The sequence below is a fragment of the Geotrypetes seraphini genome, chromosome 2 (genome assembly GCF_902459505.1).
Source record: "Geotrypetes seraphini chromosome 2, aGeoSer1.1, whole genome shotgun sequence".
Classification (NCBI taxonomy): Eukaryota; Metazoa; Chordata; class Amphibia; order Gymnophiona; family Dermophiidae; genus Geotrypetes; species Geotrypetes seraphini.
This window is the reverse complement of record NC_047085.1, coordinates 10144720-10161414: the sequence shown is the minus strand read 5'-3', so window position 1 is coordinate 10161414 and position 16695 is coordinate 10144720. Positions and strand designations below refer to the sequence as shown.

The window sequence follows — 16695 nt, the reverse complement described above, 5'->3', positions numbered from 1 at the left end:
ATGTTCTTTTGAAATCCCTTCTTCATCACCATTCCCTCTTCCTTAGTTTCCTGGTATTGTATTAAGTTTTTAGTTGAGACCTATTTTGGAAATCTCTTGGCAAGACGGGTAAGAATATGAAGTGAATAATTATGTTCCCTCTCTTTATCCATCCATAGGTGTTTCAGGAGATTGAACCCTTGGTAATGTCTTGTATCAATGGCTACAATGTCTGTATCTTTGCATATGGACAGACTGGCTCCGGGAAGACATACACCATGGAGGTAAGCAGAGGACTCAGACGTATCCTGCTTGCATGACCCTGTGATAAAGAAAAGCTAAGAGAGTCTGTCTTTGTAGGGCTCTCCTGAGTCTCCTGGGATTAACCAGCAAGCTCTGCGGGCTCTCTTCAAGGAAATGGAGGTCAGGGAAGACCTATGGAAGTACAGCGTAACCCTCAGCATGGTGGAAATTTATAATGAAGTCATCAGGTACGTGGGAAGCAAGGAGGAGGCGCTCTTTAAGAAGAGGCCCATAGAAGGGCAAGAGAAAATGGACTGGCTGTGTGAGTGAAGACTTCCTGATGTGAGCCAAAGTTGCAGGATTGTATAAACAGAGAAAATGTCCATCCACTTTCAGTCCTTTTTAAAACGTTGGAAGCAGGAAACCTGCTCTCAGGATCCTGCTTCGGGTCCACCTGTCTAAATGCCTTCCCGGTGCATCATGTGATGCACAGGGAGGAGCCAAAGGCCCTGATTGGTTCAGATGCCTAAGACCTCTTCCAAGGGGTGGGGCCATAGACGTCTGAGTCAATCAGGCCGTAGGCACCTCCCTGTGTATCCAGGATATGGAGGGAGGACTAAAGCCCTGATTGCTCAAGCCAATCAGGGCCTTAGGATCATCCCTCAGTATCTTGGTTGAGGCCATAGTTTTCTCTAAGCTGTAGAGTTTCCCCCAGCTCCTGTTTCTCAGATACCCCTCGGTGGAGCAGCAGAGGATGATGGTGGCTTGCCTTCTTTCGCTCCTTGCAGGGATCTCCTGGGAAAAGATTCACAAGAGAAACTGGACATTAAGCTGCACCCCGATGGGAGTGGCCAGCTGCATGTGCCTGGACTAACCAGTGTGGAGGTCAGCAGCTTCCGGCGCCTAAAGAAGGTACTGAGGGTCAAGGGTCAAGTGGTCCAGTGATCTGCAGATTAAATCCAGGCGTGACGTGTGGATAGCTTTATTTAGATAGCTGGTCGATTAGTTATTCCAACTTTACAATGGTGCCTAGGGTGGGTTATTCTAACAGGCAACAAAGACAAGAGAGGAATCAAGCAGAACCGTAACTGAGCCACCTACAAACAGACGAAACTGCTCTGATCCAAGTATGAGGTCTACAGTACACCAAGGAGAGATGGATCCTGTTGAATCTTGTTTCATTATAGTAGGGCAACAGTGGAGGCCAAATATCTCTCCCTGTGACCATAGGTTATGCCTGGGGTACTACTTTGACTATTATTTCTATAACGCTACCAGATGCACGCAGTAATGTACATTAAACACGCAAAAGACGGTCCCTGCTCAAAAGAGCTTACGATCCAATTATGACAAACACACAGGACACAGGGTGGATCAATGTATGCTGTTCATGAAGGGGGATAACCAAGGGATGAAGCGGTAGAGAGGGAATGGGAAACAAAAAGAGTGAATTAGAAGGAGGAAGTGATTAAGACCCCCAACGCAGTTTTGAAAAAGAGGGCTTTGAGCCTGGATCGGAGCCTGGTCTACTCATTCAGACAGGTTGCATTTATATCCTGCATATTCGGGATCTAAGCGGGCAACAACACATAATACCATATTATTAACACACAGCCTCAATCCTGTTGCTTAAAACATCTAATATCAGACTATCTCCCTCTTTTACCAAGGTGCGCTGACCGATCAGACTGACATGCACGAGTTATCGGTTAGCGCACCTTAGTGAAAGAGGGCCTATGTTTAAACTAGAAATTGCCAGATCTTGAATGGCCTTTACAAAAAAACAAGAGCCTTAAATAATACACAGCTTCAATCCTATTACTTAAAACCTAAAGAGTGAAACTATATCTAAACTAAAAGTTGTCCAGGTCTCTGAAAGACCTTTGTAAAAAAAAAAAAAAAAAAGCCTTCAAGCCCTTTTTTTTTTTTTTTTTTAACTTTATTGATTTTCAAACAACTGTACAAAACAAGACTTTCAAGCCTTTTTTTTTTTTTTTTAAACTTTATTGATTTTCAAACAACAATGGTACAAAACAAGACCTTCAAGCTTCTATGAGACGATCTTTCTCAGGTCCCCCAGCCCCTCGTTCCTCGTTACCTATACTTTGACCTCAATCCTTTGAATAATGGACAATCACGAACCATTATATCATCTGCTTCGTCACGTCTGTTAATGCAGCATATGCTCAAAATAGGCTGCAATTTAGTGTTTTCAGAATTAACCCCCTCTTTTACTAAGGTGCGCTAACCGATTAGCACACTAAACGCTAACATGTCCATCGACTAACATGCCTAAGTTTTGTCCGTTTTCATGTATGCATACCAGAGCTAAAATTATGTCAGTGACACCAGTCTAATCCCCTCTAACTAGAAAGATTGGAATAATGCACCAAATATATGTATTTATTGTAAATGAAATGAATTTGCATACATCCAGAAAGTAAATAGGGATAACAAATTATCCCCATCTTTTACTAAGCCACGGTAGAGGTTTCTACTGCGGCCCATAGTGCTAAATGCTCCGACAAATGATGGGATGTATCAATAGAAGTTTCGTAAGCAGGAAACCTGAGGTCATATTGCCACTGTACAGAACCATGGTAAGACCTCACCTGGAGTACTGTGTGCAGTTCTGGAGGCCACATTACCGCAAAGATGTGCTTAGAGTCGAGTCGGTTCAGCGGATGGCCACTAGGAATATTTCGGGGCTCAAGGGTCTCTCGTATGAGGAGAGACTGAACAAACTGCAGCTCTACACTCTGGAGGAACGCAGGGAGAGGGGAGACATGATTGAAACGTTTAAATACATCACAGGTCGTGTCGAGGTAGAAGATGACATCTTTCTACTCAGGGGACCCTCGGCCACAAGAGGGCATCCGCTCAAACTCAGAGGAGGGAAATTTAGGGGTGACATTAGGAAGTATTTCTTCACGGAAAGAGTGGTAGGGCACTGGAATAAGCTTCCGGAGCAGGTGGCCAAGGCCAACAGCGTGCTTGACTTTAAGAATAAATGGGACATCTACGTGGGATCCCTACAGAGGCCTAGTAAGACACTCAGACTTGATAGGGCGGGTCAGTAGAGTGGGCAGACTTGGTGGGCTATAGCCCTTTTCTGCCGTCACCTTTCTATGTTTCTATGACGCTCTTAGGAATTCTATGAGTGTTGGAGCAATGTTGGAGCATTTAGCTCTCTGGGCTGCGGTAGAAAAAAAGGTGGGGAGGTGGGGTGTATCCATCATTAGACAATACAATAGAACTGACGTGTGCATACAAAGCAATGCCGAGCCATTCCTCTGAATGTACTGCAAAGGGCAGCAAAGACTCTCAAAAGAGGGGTTATTTGGTCTGATAGGCAAGTTAACAGTCAGAGGGTGAGTGCAATGGTCATTGTAGCAACCAAAAAGGACTGGAGGATATATATTCCAGTGACATGGTGCAAGCAGAAAGAGAAAGGGGATTGGAGGGGTCACTTGTTCAGTGAGAAGCAGAGCAGAGAGATGGAGAGAAGAGCCATACCACAGACACATCTGAGAGTGAAAACAAGAAGCTCAGATACAGCTGCATACTTAAAAGGAAGTCGACAGAGCGAGCAGAGAAGTGGGGCGGAGTGAGAGTGGTGCACTAGTTGAAGATGAGTCTCTGCTATACGGATGTAGGTGAAGTGGTGAGCAGCCAACAGATTATCCCGATAGACCAAGGCCCTCAATCCACACCTACGGAGAAAAAAATTTGCATCATTTGCTTGTATGTATATTTTGAAAAAATTATATGGGTAATAATGGGCAGTTTAACTGACTCAGCAGCCAAAGGAGAGGGGTGGAGGAGGTGCCAGAAATTATCCATTTAGTTGTCCATTTAAGATTGCTGACTAGCCGGCCTAAATTGAGAGGATAGAGCTGATGCAGACACCGCTTAGAAGGTATTTTTAACTCCACCATGTATACAAACAACAACACAGAATATAAGCATTAAGTGCTGGCGTCGATGCTTAACTTAAGAAGACGACAATGGCTCAGTATTGCGACTGTAGTAAATAAGACCCAACTAGAGAAGAAGAGGCATGAAGAAGATGCACCTCAAAGATAAGGGAGGAGCAGATTTTGTAGAGGTTGAGGAGTTGGGAAATGTGAGTGTCATGTTCTCTGTAGCAATTGCCTCAGTTAGAAACTCTCTTGGCAAACATGACTACATTAACAGATAGCTAAACCTTGGTCTCAAAGCACACACAGAAAGTGCTTATAAATTTTATGAAATATGTTTTATCGTGTAATAAGTAGATGTTCCTCACATTTAGTAGATTTTCTCAGGGGGTTGTTGTCCCTGGGCACAGGCTTTGTTGTTTCAGTAGGTTGCAGCAGTAGGTAAAGTAGGAAATTGGAAAGGCAGAAGTTTGCAGCGGACTTTGAAGAATAATCTGGTAAAATGAGACGATTCTAGGGACTAGACGAAGAATCATACAAGCGTGTGATGGATAGCTCAAGGTGAAAAATGGCAGTCCCCTATTCAGGGAGATTAGCCATGTCCTTCAGATAGAGGCAGGAGAGAGAGCGCTGAAGAAAGGGTTTGGAAAGAGTACCCACATGGCATAGGGAGAGTGCAGGTGAGACCAATAGGAACCGAGCTTAGCCAGAGGTGGCAAGGAAAGGTCACACCTTAACTGACCCATCAGGACACAGGAAGTAAAGGTGAGCAAGAGGCACAGAAGTAAGACAAAGGATTCAGGTTTAACTGAGAGAAAGGAAGGAGGTCTAGAAACAGAGCTTATACAGGTAAGCAGGGGGTGTCTGCAGTGGGTATGAGACCACATCACCCACAATGCCTAGTTTGCACACCATAACAGGAAATGACGGGAGCATTAAGGTTCTATAAATGAGACTAAAACTAGTGCAGGGCTGACGGGGCATAACAGTGAGTATTTGAAGAGAATTGGGGGAGGGGGCAAACAAGTTTCAAGTTTTATTTTGGTTTGATGAATCGCTTATTTAATTTACTAAGCGAAATACAACCTTAATAAAAAGTATATGCATGCGATTAAATATACCATTTAATTTTTAAAATAATAGGTTAGACTGACGGACTTACAGACTAATAGATACATAAGGTAAGAAAGGGCAGAACTACAATTCAATCTTTTAGAATATAGAAGAGAACATGAATGGAAAGAACATTAGGGAGGGGAGAATAAAAACTGAGGAAAAGCTAAAATAAACTTTGAACATAATTAAAGATTAAAAGCATCTTTAAAAAGAAAACTCTTTAAGTTACTTTTAAAACGACTCAAATCATTTTCCTCTCTCATATGTTGAGGCAAGGTATTCCATAGTTGAGGAGCCATTACTGAGAACATATCATGTCGACGAGTTCCAATAACTTTCAAGGAGGGGACAGCTATAAGTTTTTGATTAGTGGACCGTAGGGAACGCGACGTATTGTGAGGGATAAGTAATTTATTAATGAATTGAGACTTCTGGCCAAACCAGAAGGATGTGTCAATGAAGAAAAGGCTATGAGAAGGATAAAACACTTGGGGAGCAGCGGGGGAAATGGATCCTCGGATGTGAAGGCTCTCGAGTGTCAGGTTATCCTTGTAGATCCAGAGAGAGACTGGGAAGCAGGGAAAAGGACAGAGATGAACATAAGAATTGCCACTGCTGGGTCAGACCAGTGGTCCATCGTGGCCAGCAGTCCGCTCATGCGGCGGCCCTTAGGTCAAAGACCAGTGCCCTAACTGAGTATGTCAATAGGAGATACATGATAAGAACACCCAAAGGAAGAGACTGAGGCATTCAGCATTCTGCTGCAGACAGAGGAAGAGAGTGGTGGTCTAGGACAGAGCCACGAGGGACACCAGCAGAGCTGAGTGTACCGAGAAACTGAGACTATTCTCAATCAACAGTGGAAAAGCAATTCAAGTGCAGTAATGCAGATTGTTAAGAGCAGATGGGATTTATTAAAACTACATCCAGACTTCAGGAGTTTGAGTCTCAGAGTTGCTTTTTCAGGTTTAGATAATTTCCTAAAAGAGACGTCCATAGGCCATTATTGAGATGTCTTGGAGAAATCCACTACTTATTCCTAGGATAAGCAGCATAAAATCTGTTGTACTACTTGAGATCTAGGTAGGCTTTTGGAAACAGGATACCAGGATTGAAGGACCTTTGGTTTGTCCCAGTATGGCAATTCTTATATGAGCCAAGTATAGGACAATGGAGACATTGTGACATCACTGATGAGGTTGGCTCTTAGGCATTGGTGGAATTAGGCATTATGATGTCACAATCTCAGCTCTGGAATGTTGCTATTCTTTGGGTTTCTGCCAGGTACTTGGGACCTGGGTTGGCCGCTGTTGGAAACAGGAGACTGGGCTTGATGTACCTTCGGTCTGTCCCAGTATGGCAGCTCTTATGTGAGCCAAGTATAGGACAGTTGAGCCATTGTGACATTACTGCTGAGGTTGGCTCTTAGGCATTAGTGGAATGAGACATTATGATGTCACAATCATAGCTCTGGAATGTTGCTACTCCTTGGGTTTCTGCCAGGTACTTGGAACCTGGGTTGGCCACTGTTGGAAACAGGATACAGGGCTCGATGGACCTTCGGTCTATCCCAGTACGACAATTCTTATGTACCGGAACCTGAGCAAATCTTCAATGGAGATCAAGCAGAAATATTAACATCCATGGAAGTGAGCCTTGAAGACATACGCAGGCAGATAGAAAAATTAAAAACTTACAAATCCCGGGGTCCGGATGGAATCCATCCAAGGGTTCTGAAGGAACTAAAGATGACTTTATATACTAAAGGAACTTTATATACTAAAGATGACATTAAGGTCACCAGAATCACAGATGTACAGTACACTGGGGAATCCCTTTGGGTAAATTTGGCCAGAGGGAAGGACAAATGCCTATATCTTGGCGTGGTATACAGACCCCCAAAACATCAAGAAGACCTAGATTTGGAATTAATCGGAGATATAGAGAATATCACCTTGCGGGGGGACACAGTATTGGTAGGTGACTTCAACATGCCCGATGTGGATTGGGTCACGCTTTCCTCTGCTTCCAGCAGCAGCAGGAAGCTATTAAACTCTTTGAATGGAGCAGGACTCAGGCAACTGGTATTTGAGCCAACAAGGGATCAGGCAATTTTGGACCTACAAACCCAAGCAGATACCGACAGCGTGGAAGAAATGTGGTCAACTTTGAAAACCACCATACAGGAAGTAACAAACCGCTATGTTAAATCAGTAAGCAAACGGAGTAGGAACAACAAGCCACAGTGGTTCTCTATGGAGATCTCAGACCTCATCAAAGAGAAGAAAAAAGCATTCATCTCTTACAAACAATCAGGGACACAGGACTCCAGAGTAGATTATCTGACCAAATCAAGAGCCGTCAAAGCGGCAGTTAGAGAGGCCAAATTCCGCATGGAGGAGTCTCTAGCAAAGAATATCCAGAAGGGAGATAAATCCTTCTTCAGGTATATTAGTGACAGGAAAAAGAACTCGGGTGGGATAGTACGACTCAGAAAACCAGACGGAGACCATGTGGAGACGGACTCGGAAAAGGCCCAACTGTTAAATGAATACTTCTGTTCAGTCTTCACCCGCGAGGTGCCGGGAATCGGCCCTCAACCACATACAAGGATTAAATCAGTAGACCCGTTTAGTAATTTCAAATTTACACCCAGCAGCGTCTACTGCGAGCTGTCAAAAATCAAGGTCAACAAGGCAATGGGGCCTGACAACCTACACCCTAGGGTACTCAGGGAGTTGGGAGATGTCTTGGCGGAACCACTATCCGCGCTCTTTAATCTCTCCCTTAGTACAGGTAACGTCCCGATGGACTGGAAGACGGCTAACGTCATTCCACTACACAAGAAAGGCTCCAGGGTGGAGATGGCAAACTACAGACCAGTGAATCTCACTTCAATAGTGAGCAAACCCTAATCAAACACCAAATGGATAGGATCATGGACGAGGAGAATCTGCGGGATCCCCGCCAACATGGATTTACTAAGGGGAGATCGTGCCAATCCAACCTGATCGGCTTCTTTGACTGGGTGACGAGGAAGCTGGATGTTGGTGAGTCCCTGGACATCGTCTACCTGGATTTCAGCAAAGCATTTGATAGCGTGCCACACCGCAGGTTGCTGAACAAGATGAGTTCTTTAGGTTTGGGCGACACTTTAACCAAATGGGTTGGGAACTGGCTTGGAGGTAGGCTTCAGAGGGTGATGGTGAATGGCACTCCCTCCGAGATGTCGGAGGTGATAAGTGGAGTGCCACAGGGCTCCGTCCTGGGCCCGATCTTGTTCAACATCTATATAAGAGACCTGACAGAAGGGCTTCGAGGTAAAATAACATTGTTTGCCGATGATGCCAAACTGTGCAATGTAGTGAGCAAAAGCACAACAGACAAAAAAGCAATGACAGACGATATGGTGCATGACTTACTTCTGCTGGAGCACTGGTCTAGGTCCTGGCAACTCAGTTTCAACGCCAAAAAATGCAAAGTCATGCACCTGGGAAGCCAGAATCCATGCAAGATCTACACCCTAAATGGCGAGATCCTGACAAGAACTGTAGCAGAAAGAGACTTGGGAGTGATTGTCAGGGAAGACATGAAGTCGGCAAACCAAGTGGAGCAAGCTTCATCCAAAGCAAGGCAAATCATAGGTTGCATACGCAGGAGTTTCATCAGCCGTAAACCTGAAGTCATTATGCCACTGTATAGATCCATGGTGAGACCGCACCTGGAGTACTGTGTGCAATTCTGGAGGCCGCATTACCGCAAGGATGTGCTGAGACTGGAGTCGGTCCAGAGGATGGCCACCAGGATGGTCTCGGGACTCAGGGAGCTCCCGTACGAGGAGCGGTTGGGGAATTTGCAGCTCTACTCACTCGAGGAGCGTCGAGAGAGGGGAGATATGATCGAGACATTCAAATATCTCACGGGCCACATCAAGGTGGAAGAAGACATCTTCTTCTTCAAGGGTCCCGCAGCAACAAGGGGGCATTCGTGGAAAATCAGGGGCGGGAAACTGCACAGTGACACTAGGAAGTTCTTCTTCACTGAAAGGGTGGTTGATCGCTGGAATAGTCTTCCACTTCGGGTTATTGAGGCCACCAGTGTGGCGGATTTTAAGGCCGGATGGGATAGACATGTGGGATCTATCCGCAAAGATAGATAGCGAGGATCACTGGAGTGGGCAGACTTAATGGGCCCTGGCCCTTATCTGCCGTCTATTTCTATGTTATTTCATAAAGGAGGAAATAGTGGAACTACTGCAGCAAATTTACAATCTATCCCTGAAAACAGTTGTGATCCCGGAGGACTGGAAGATAGCCAATGTTACGCCCATCTTTAAAAAGGGATCAAGAGGTGACCCAGGAAACTACAGACCGGTGAGTCTGACCTCTGTTCCGGGGAAAATGGCGGAAGCACTGATAAAAGAAAACATCGATGAACATCTTGAAAGAAACGAACTTCTGATAACCAGCCAACATGGTTTTTGCAAGGGGAGATCGTGCCTAACAAACTTATTGCATTTCTTCGAAGGAATCAACAAATGGATGGACAGAGGAGACCCCATAGACATCATATATCTAGATTTCCAAAAAGCCTTTGACAAGGTACCCCATGAACGCCTACTTCGGAAACTGAAGAACCATGGGGTGGAAGGAGACGTACATAGATGGATCAGAAACTGGTTGGCGGGTAGGAAACAGAGGGTAGGAGTGAAGGGCCACTACTCGGACTGGAGGAGGGTCACAAGCGGTGTCCCGCAGGGCTTGGTGCTCGGGCCGCTGCTATTTAATATATTCATAAATGATCTAGAAACAGGGACAAAGTGTGAGATAATAAAATTTGCAGACGACACCAAACTATTTAGTGGAGCTCGGACTAAAGAGGACTGTGAAGAATTGCAAAGGGACTTGAATAAACTAGGGGAATGGGCGACGAGATGGCAGATGAAGTTCAACTTTGAGAAATGTAAAGTACTACATGTGGGAAGCAGAAACCCGAAGTACAGCTATACGATGGGAGGGATGTTATTAAATGAGAGTACCCAAGAAAGGGACTTGGGGGTAATGGTGGACACGACAATGAAGCCGACGGCACAGTGCGCAGCAGCCGCTAAGAGAGCGAATAGAATGCTAGGTGTAATCAAGAAGGGTATTACTACCAGAACGAAAGAAGTTATCCTCCCTTTGTATCGGGCGATGGTGCATTCGCATCTGGAGTACTGCGTCCAATATTGGTCACCGTACCTTAAGAAGGATATGGTGTTACTCGAGAGGGTTCAGTGTGTGGCACAGTGGATGGAGCTACGGCCTCAGCACCCTGGGGATGTGGGTTCAAACCCCGCCGCTGCTCCTTGTGACCCTGGGCAAGTCACTTAATCCTCCATAGCCCCAGGTACGTTAGATAGATTGTGAGCCCGCCGGGACAGATAGGGAAAATGCTTAAGTACCTGATTGCAAAAACCGCTTAGATAACCTTGATAGGCGGTATATAAAAACTAATAAACTTGAAACTTCAGAGGAGAGCGACGCTTCTGATAAAGGGGATGGAAAACCTTTCATACGCTGAGAGATTGTAGAAACTGGGTCTCTTTTCCCTGGAGAAGAGGAGACTTAGAGGGGATATGATAGAGACTTACAAGATCATGAAGGGTATATAGAGTAGAGAGGGACAGAAAGAGAGAGAGAAAGGGAGACAGAGAGAAATAGAGAGAGAGAGAAAGAGAAAGGGAGAGAGACAGAAATAGAGAGAGATAGATAGAGAAAGATTGGAGAAACTGGGACTCTTTTCCCTGGAGAAAAGGAGACTTAGAGGGGATATGATAGAGACTTACAAGATCATGAAGGGCATAGAGAGAGTAGAGAGGGACAGATTCTTCAAACTTTCAAAAACTACAAGAACGAGAGGGCATTCGGAAAAGTTGAAAGGGGACAGATTCAAAACGAATGCTAGGAAGTTTTTCTTTACCCAACGTGTGGTGGACACCTGGAATGCGCTTCCAGAGGGCAGAGTTCGGTACTGGGGTTTAAGAAAGGATTGGACAATTTCCTGCTGGAAAAGGGGGTAGAGGGGTATAGATAGAGGATTACTGCACAGGTCCTGGACCTGTTGGGCCGCTGTGTGAGTGGACTGCTGGGCACGATGGACCTCAGGTCTGACCTAGCGGAGGCACTGCTTATGTTCTTATGTTATGTTCTTATGAATAGCAGAGCAAGTGATGAGAAAATGAAGGGCAGATACCAACTTGAGGCTTCTTGGGGAGGGGGGTGGCATTCCTTTACTAACTAAAGGTACTGTAGTGAGGAGGTAACACCTATAGAAGCATGCGTGTGAGATGAATTGCGAACCGTGTATCACCTACTCACGAGGAGCTGACTGGCGACACGTGTTGGATTCTTATCATAGGTTCTGCTGCTGGGGCGCAAGAACAGAGCTACGCACTGCACCAACATGAACGAGCGCAGCTCCCGCTCGCACGCTCTGCTCACCGTCACGATCACCGGCACAGATCTCACGACTGGAACCCAAACTTCAGGTGAGCCCTTCAGAAACAGGCTCCCCTTCCCCTCGCCCATGACAATGGCGATTCCAGCTGCCTCTAAGTGCCCAGTTCATGCAGGCCAAACCTTACATCTTTCCAAGAGTCAGCGTGACACATGGCGTGTGTTTCGGGGAGCGGGGGAGCTGCAATGGGCATGCTATGTCTGGGGTCCCTGTTACGAGGGGTCTAGGATGACACATCGCGACCGTTTAAGAGTTGTAAAACAAGAATTACCCCCAGAAATCATGTCCTACAGTATCATTTTGATAAGGCTCGAGTTCCGCATCTACGTTTAGCCACACAATCCAATAGTCAAACCCAACCTAGAAAGCTGTGTTTGAAAATTGACTCGTATGTGGGCTCCAGAGGCTCTTTCATGCCATGAATCATACTGAAAAGGTACCTGGGTTTCCTGTGAGCCTAAAAGGCAGAGAAGCCATCTTTGAGATGTATGAAGGTCATTTTAATTTAGGCACTTATTCTGCTTAGAAAAGTATGCCCCCCCCTCTTCTTTAGAGAATACTAAAGAGGTAAAATACACACCTGTAACTGAGGTGTCATCATTTATACCAACCCTAGGCCAGTGGCATGGCTAGAGCTCAATTTCTGGACAAGCCTGGAGGTGGCCTGAGTGGGCCTAATTCTTGCATTTCCTCTCTGCTCACTTACCCACGCCCCCAAAGTGGTAAAAATATAAACCTTGGCTGGCAGGGATAAGAACCTAAGACCCTAAGAATTGCCATACTGGGACAGAGTGAAGGCCCATCAAGCCATGTATCCTGTTCCAACTACGGCCAACCCAGGTCACAAAGCAGAAACCCAAAGAGTAGCAACACTCCATAGCTGATATTGTGATGTCACAATGCCTCATTCCACCAATGCCTAAGAGCCAACCTCATCAGTGATGTCACAATGGCTGAATTGTCTTATACTCAGCTCACATAAAAACATAAGAGTTGCCACAGGTCCATCAAGCCCGGTATCCTGTTTCCAACACTGGCCAACCCAGGTCACAAGTACCTAGCTAGATCCTGAAGCCCCACTAGCTCAAGAGTCCTCCATGCCCCCCCCCCCCCCTTTACAAACTGTTTCAAACTTGGAGCAGTTGGCAGTGTGTTTTCAGCTGATGATGCCAACAGGCCTCCGTGCATACAGCTTCAGCTCCCTGAGGTTGTGGGTTCAAATCCCACGCTGCTCCTTGTGTCCCTGGGTAAGTCACTTAATTCCCATTGCCCCCAGGTATATTAGATAGAGTGGGAGCCTGCCGGGACAGTTAGGGAAAAATGCTTGACTACCTGAATAATTTGTAATCCTCGAAGAATTGTTGGATCTGGGGAATATAAATTATTAAACCAAAAAAAAGAATGCTCGGGGGCCATCAGTGTTGGAAGCTCACTGCTGACTTCTCCAGGTTTAAAACTGTTTGGAGATGGGGCGTTTTGGAGAGGACCCTTCAGCTGGCAGGGCTTCGGGATCCTCTCCAGCTACTCTCACAATGTGTACTTCTGGTAGGGTGGGCCTGAACCAACACTGGGTGGGCCCCTACCCACCCAGGCCCACCCTTGGTTATGCCCCTGCCTAGAGCTGTTATAAATGCTCAAGTCAAAGTGCCTTAGAAATGCACATAGAAACATAAAAACATGATGGCAGATAAAGGCCAAATGGCCCATCCAGTCTGCCCATCCGCAGTAACCATTATCTCTTCCTCACGTGCCTATCCCAGGCTTTCTTGAAATCAGCCACAGTCTCTGTCTCCACCACCTCTTCCGGGAGACTGTTCCACGCATCTACCACCCTTTCAGTAAAAAAAGTATTTCCTCAGATTACTCCGGAGCCTATCTCCTCTTAACTTCATCCTATGTCCTCTCATTGCAGAGTTTCCTTTCAAATGAAAGAGACTCGACTCATGCATATTTATATTACGTAGGTATTTAAACGTCTCTATCATATCTCCCCTCTCCTGCCTTTCCTTCAAAGTATATAGATTGAGATCTTTTAAGTCAGTCCCCATACGTCTTATCACGAAGGCCAAACACCATTTTAGTAGCCTTCCTCTGGACCGACTCCATCCTTTTTCTATCTTTTTGAAGGTGCGGCCAACAGAATTGGACACAATATTCTAAATGAGGTCTCACCAGAATCTTATACAGAGGCATCAATACCTCCTTTTTCCTACTGGCCATACCTCTCCCTATGCAACCTAGCATCCTTCTAGCTTTCGTCATCACCTTTTCAACCTTTTATTTGTAACTTTTTGTACTGAAATATAGACTTAGTTACAAAAGCACTAACATATCAAGACATGTGTCTGGGTTTGGAAACTCTCCTCTCTTGGCATCTTTGCATGGATAGTTTAGTAGGAGTCATCACCCCTTTCAGACATTGGTGCACACATGTCCCTGAAGAATAAGCTGCATGTCTCTGAATAAAGCGCATAGCCCTAACCTCTTCATCAGCTCCTTTCGGTAACCAGCCCTCTCTCTCTATCTCCTATACCAGGAAAGCTGAACTTGGTGGACCTAGCTGGTTCTGAACGGGTCTGGAAGTCGGGGGCTGAAGGCGAACGGCTGAAAGAAGCCCAGAACATTAACAAGTCTCTGCTGGCCTTAGGGGAAGTCATCCAAGCGCTGCGGGCCAAGCAGGGCCATGTGCCCTTTCGCAACTCCAAGCTCACATACTTGCTGCAGGACTCTCTGGGCAAAGGCAACAAGACTGTGATGATGGTGCAGGTGGGCATCACTGCTCTATTGCATGCGGGGAAAAGGGTGGAGCTGAATGGCCAAGTTCCTGCTGAGGCATGCATGGATGCATGCTGAGGAAATGTGGGAGGATGGAGAAACAGGCGCACGCAGGGGGGAGGCTGTTGACTGGGGACAGTTCAGGGACTGCAATCTTATAGCTGTAGATGTTCAGGGTCTCTTGAAAGCTGTGACAGGATTTGTGTTCCTTTCTCTTTTCTTTGTAGATCTCACCTTTGGAAAAGAACGTAGGAGAGACTGTTTGTTCTCTCAAGTTTGCCCAACGGGTCTGCAAGGTGGAGCTGGGCCCGGCCACCAGGAAGATTGATTCTGTCACACAGCTGGAACTCTGAGCCTCATCCAGTAGGTCAGGTCCCAGCAGTTTGCCATTTGTGTGGAATTTTAGGATGAAATATTGGCCTAGATCCTCAGGGGGACAGCAGGCTCTCTGCCCAAAGCAGAACAGGAAGACTCCAGAAAAGGAAAAAGGACACTGATGTATTTCCAATGCTTAGCATGCTTGATCAGGATTTACCTGAAGCTACCAAGGCCAAAGCAGAAGCTTCCACCAGGAAACAACTGTGTGGTGCACTGAGGCGGTTATTATAATATATAAAGATGTGATCCATTGAATTTTGGAAATGGACTTAAAAGGAGATTCTTATAATGAGGAACCTAAGTTGTGGGGAGGAGGTTCCTTTTAACTTATCAAAGCCAATCCTTATAACATGGCTATAATAATTGAGAAAGGACTTATATGAAGAGAAATTAGACCAGAATAATGTTACCCACCTCTGTACAGGGTATTTAATGTAGTTAATGCCCTGTCCAAAGTGATGAACTCCTCCAGCACGATGTGGAGCTGTTCCTAATTACTCAGATGCCTAGCGACCCTGCATGACCCTGTGACATAGATACAGTCCAACACCTGTGAAAGACGGCCTTCATCCCTCTGGTTTCCATCCTCCACACCCCTGTCTCTGAAGCCTGCTGTGAGTCGGCCATTTTTGCCAGCCGCTGGCTTGTAACCAGTTGTGTCAGGAGTGGATCCAGGCCTCCTATATAAGTCGCATGGCCAGCTTTTAATTTCCTGACAGAAGGTGGGATTAAAAACCAGATTGTTGCCTGTTCCTGTGTGAAGTGGGCTCTGGCCATAGGAAATAAAGGTAGGGTTACCCTATGGCTCCAGAAAAAGGAGGATGGATTGAGACTAGAGAATGACACGGTGACAAAATTCATCACCGTTCCCGTCCCCGCAGATAACCGCGGGAAATAATCCCATGTCATTTTCTAGTGTCTATTTCAACCTCAGTCCTTCTACGCCAGCATTCTTCAAAGCAAAGCTTGTGGGTCAGTGGTTGTGGCCATTCATACTCTGATTCTTCCCTCTCTCTTTAAAGAATGACATGAAGATGGTTTCCCGCGGTTATCCGTGGGGATGGGAACGGTGATGAATTTTGTCACCATGCCATTCTCTAATTGAGACATCTGGGTTTTACTTCCATTGCTTTCAAAGGAAGGAAAGCCTAGATGTCTCAGTCTGTCCTCATTTTCCTGGAGCCATAGGGTATCTCTAAATAAGGGTCAACCTCCTCCAACCTCTCTAGAACTGCTAACTCAAGCCGGTCCACCTAAGGGCCCATGGTGCTGGCGTGTGCTCATCTTCCTGTATGAGCACATGCACTTACATGTAAAAAGAGTTTTTGCTAATTGTGGGCTGGGCTAGGGAATCCCTGTTTTCATAGCACTCAATTTTGTCCCGATGTAATATTCTTTACAAGATTCCATATAGAATCCCAAATAGTAGCAACATTCTATACTACCGATCCAGGGTAAGCAGTGGCTTCCTCTATGTCTGTCTCAATAGCAGACTATGAACTTTTCCTCCAAGAACTTGACCAAACCTTTTCTAAAACCAGCTACATTTAACTACTGTTAACAATATCAGTAATGTTTAGTGTTTGAGGCTAAGGTTGTTTCATCTCCTTGGATACCGCCTTATGGTGTCCACAAGGACCCCTTGTTTCTCCATTGTATAATCTACAGTATATATGAGCTCACTTGGTCAAATCGTATTGAATTTAGGTAAACATGTCATTTTTTTCTGGTTCCATTCCATTAGGACTTGCTGGTTAATTATAGTTGCTACGTACTTGTCTTAATA

General features: G+C 45.6%; 1 protein-coding gene across 4 annotated transcripts in view; it reads left to right on the top strand.

Moving 5' to 3' along the window:
• KIFC2 (kinesin family member C2) overlaps window positions 1-15806 on the top strand; it is a 110813-nt gene extending 95007 nt beyond the window's left edge. For 3 of the 4 annotated variants that reach the window (XM_033933013.1, XM_033933012.1, XM_033933014.1), the window contains 6 exons: window positions 159-263; window positions 340-470; window positions 1011-1134; window positions 11658-11787; window positions 14293-14522; window positions 14759-15806. In XM_033933013.1, the coding sequence (XP_033788904.1) occupies window positions 159-263; window positions 340-470; window positions 1011-1134; window positions 11658-11787; window positions 14293-14522; window positions 14759-14884 (846 nt within the window). In that variant the 3' untranslated portion in view covers window positions 14885-15806. Of the gene's footprint in view, window positions 1-158; window positions 264-339; window positions 471-1010; window positions 1135-11657; window positions 11788-14292; window positions 14523-14758 lie in introns of those variants that run through there. The other variant, XM_033933015.1, reaches the window with a different exon arrangement.
• Window positions 15807-16695: the final 889 nt, after the last annotated feature.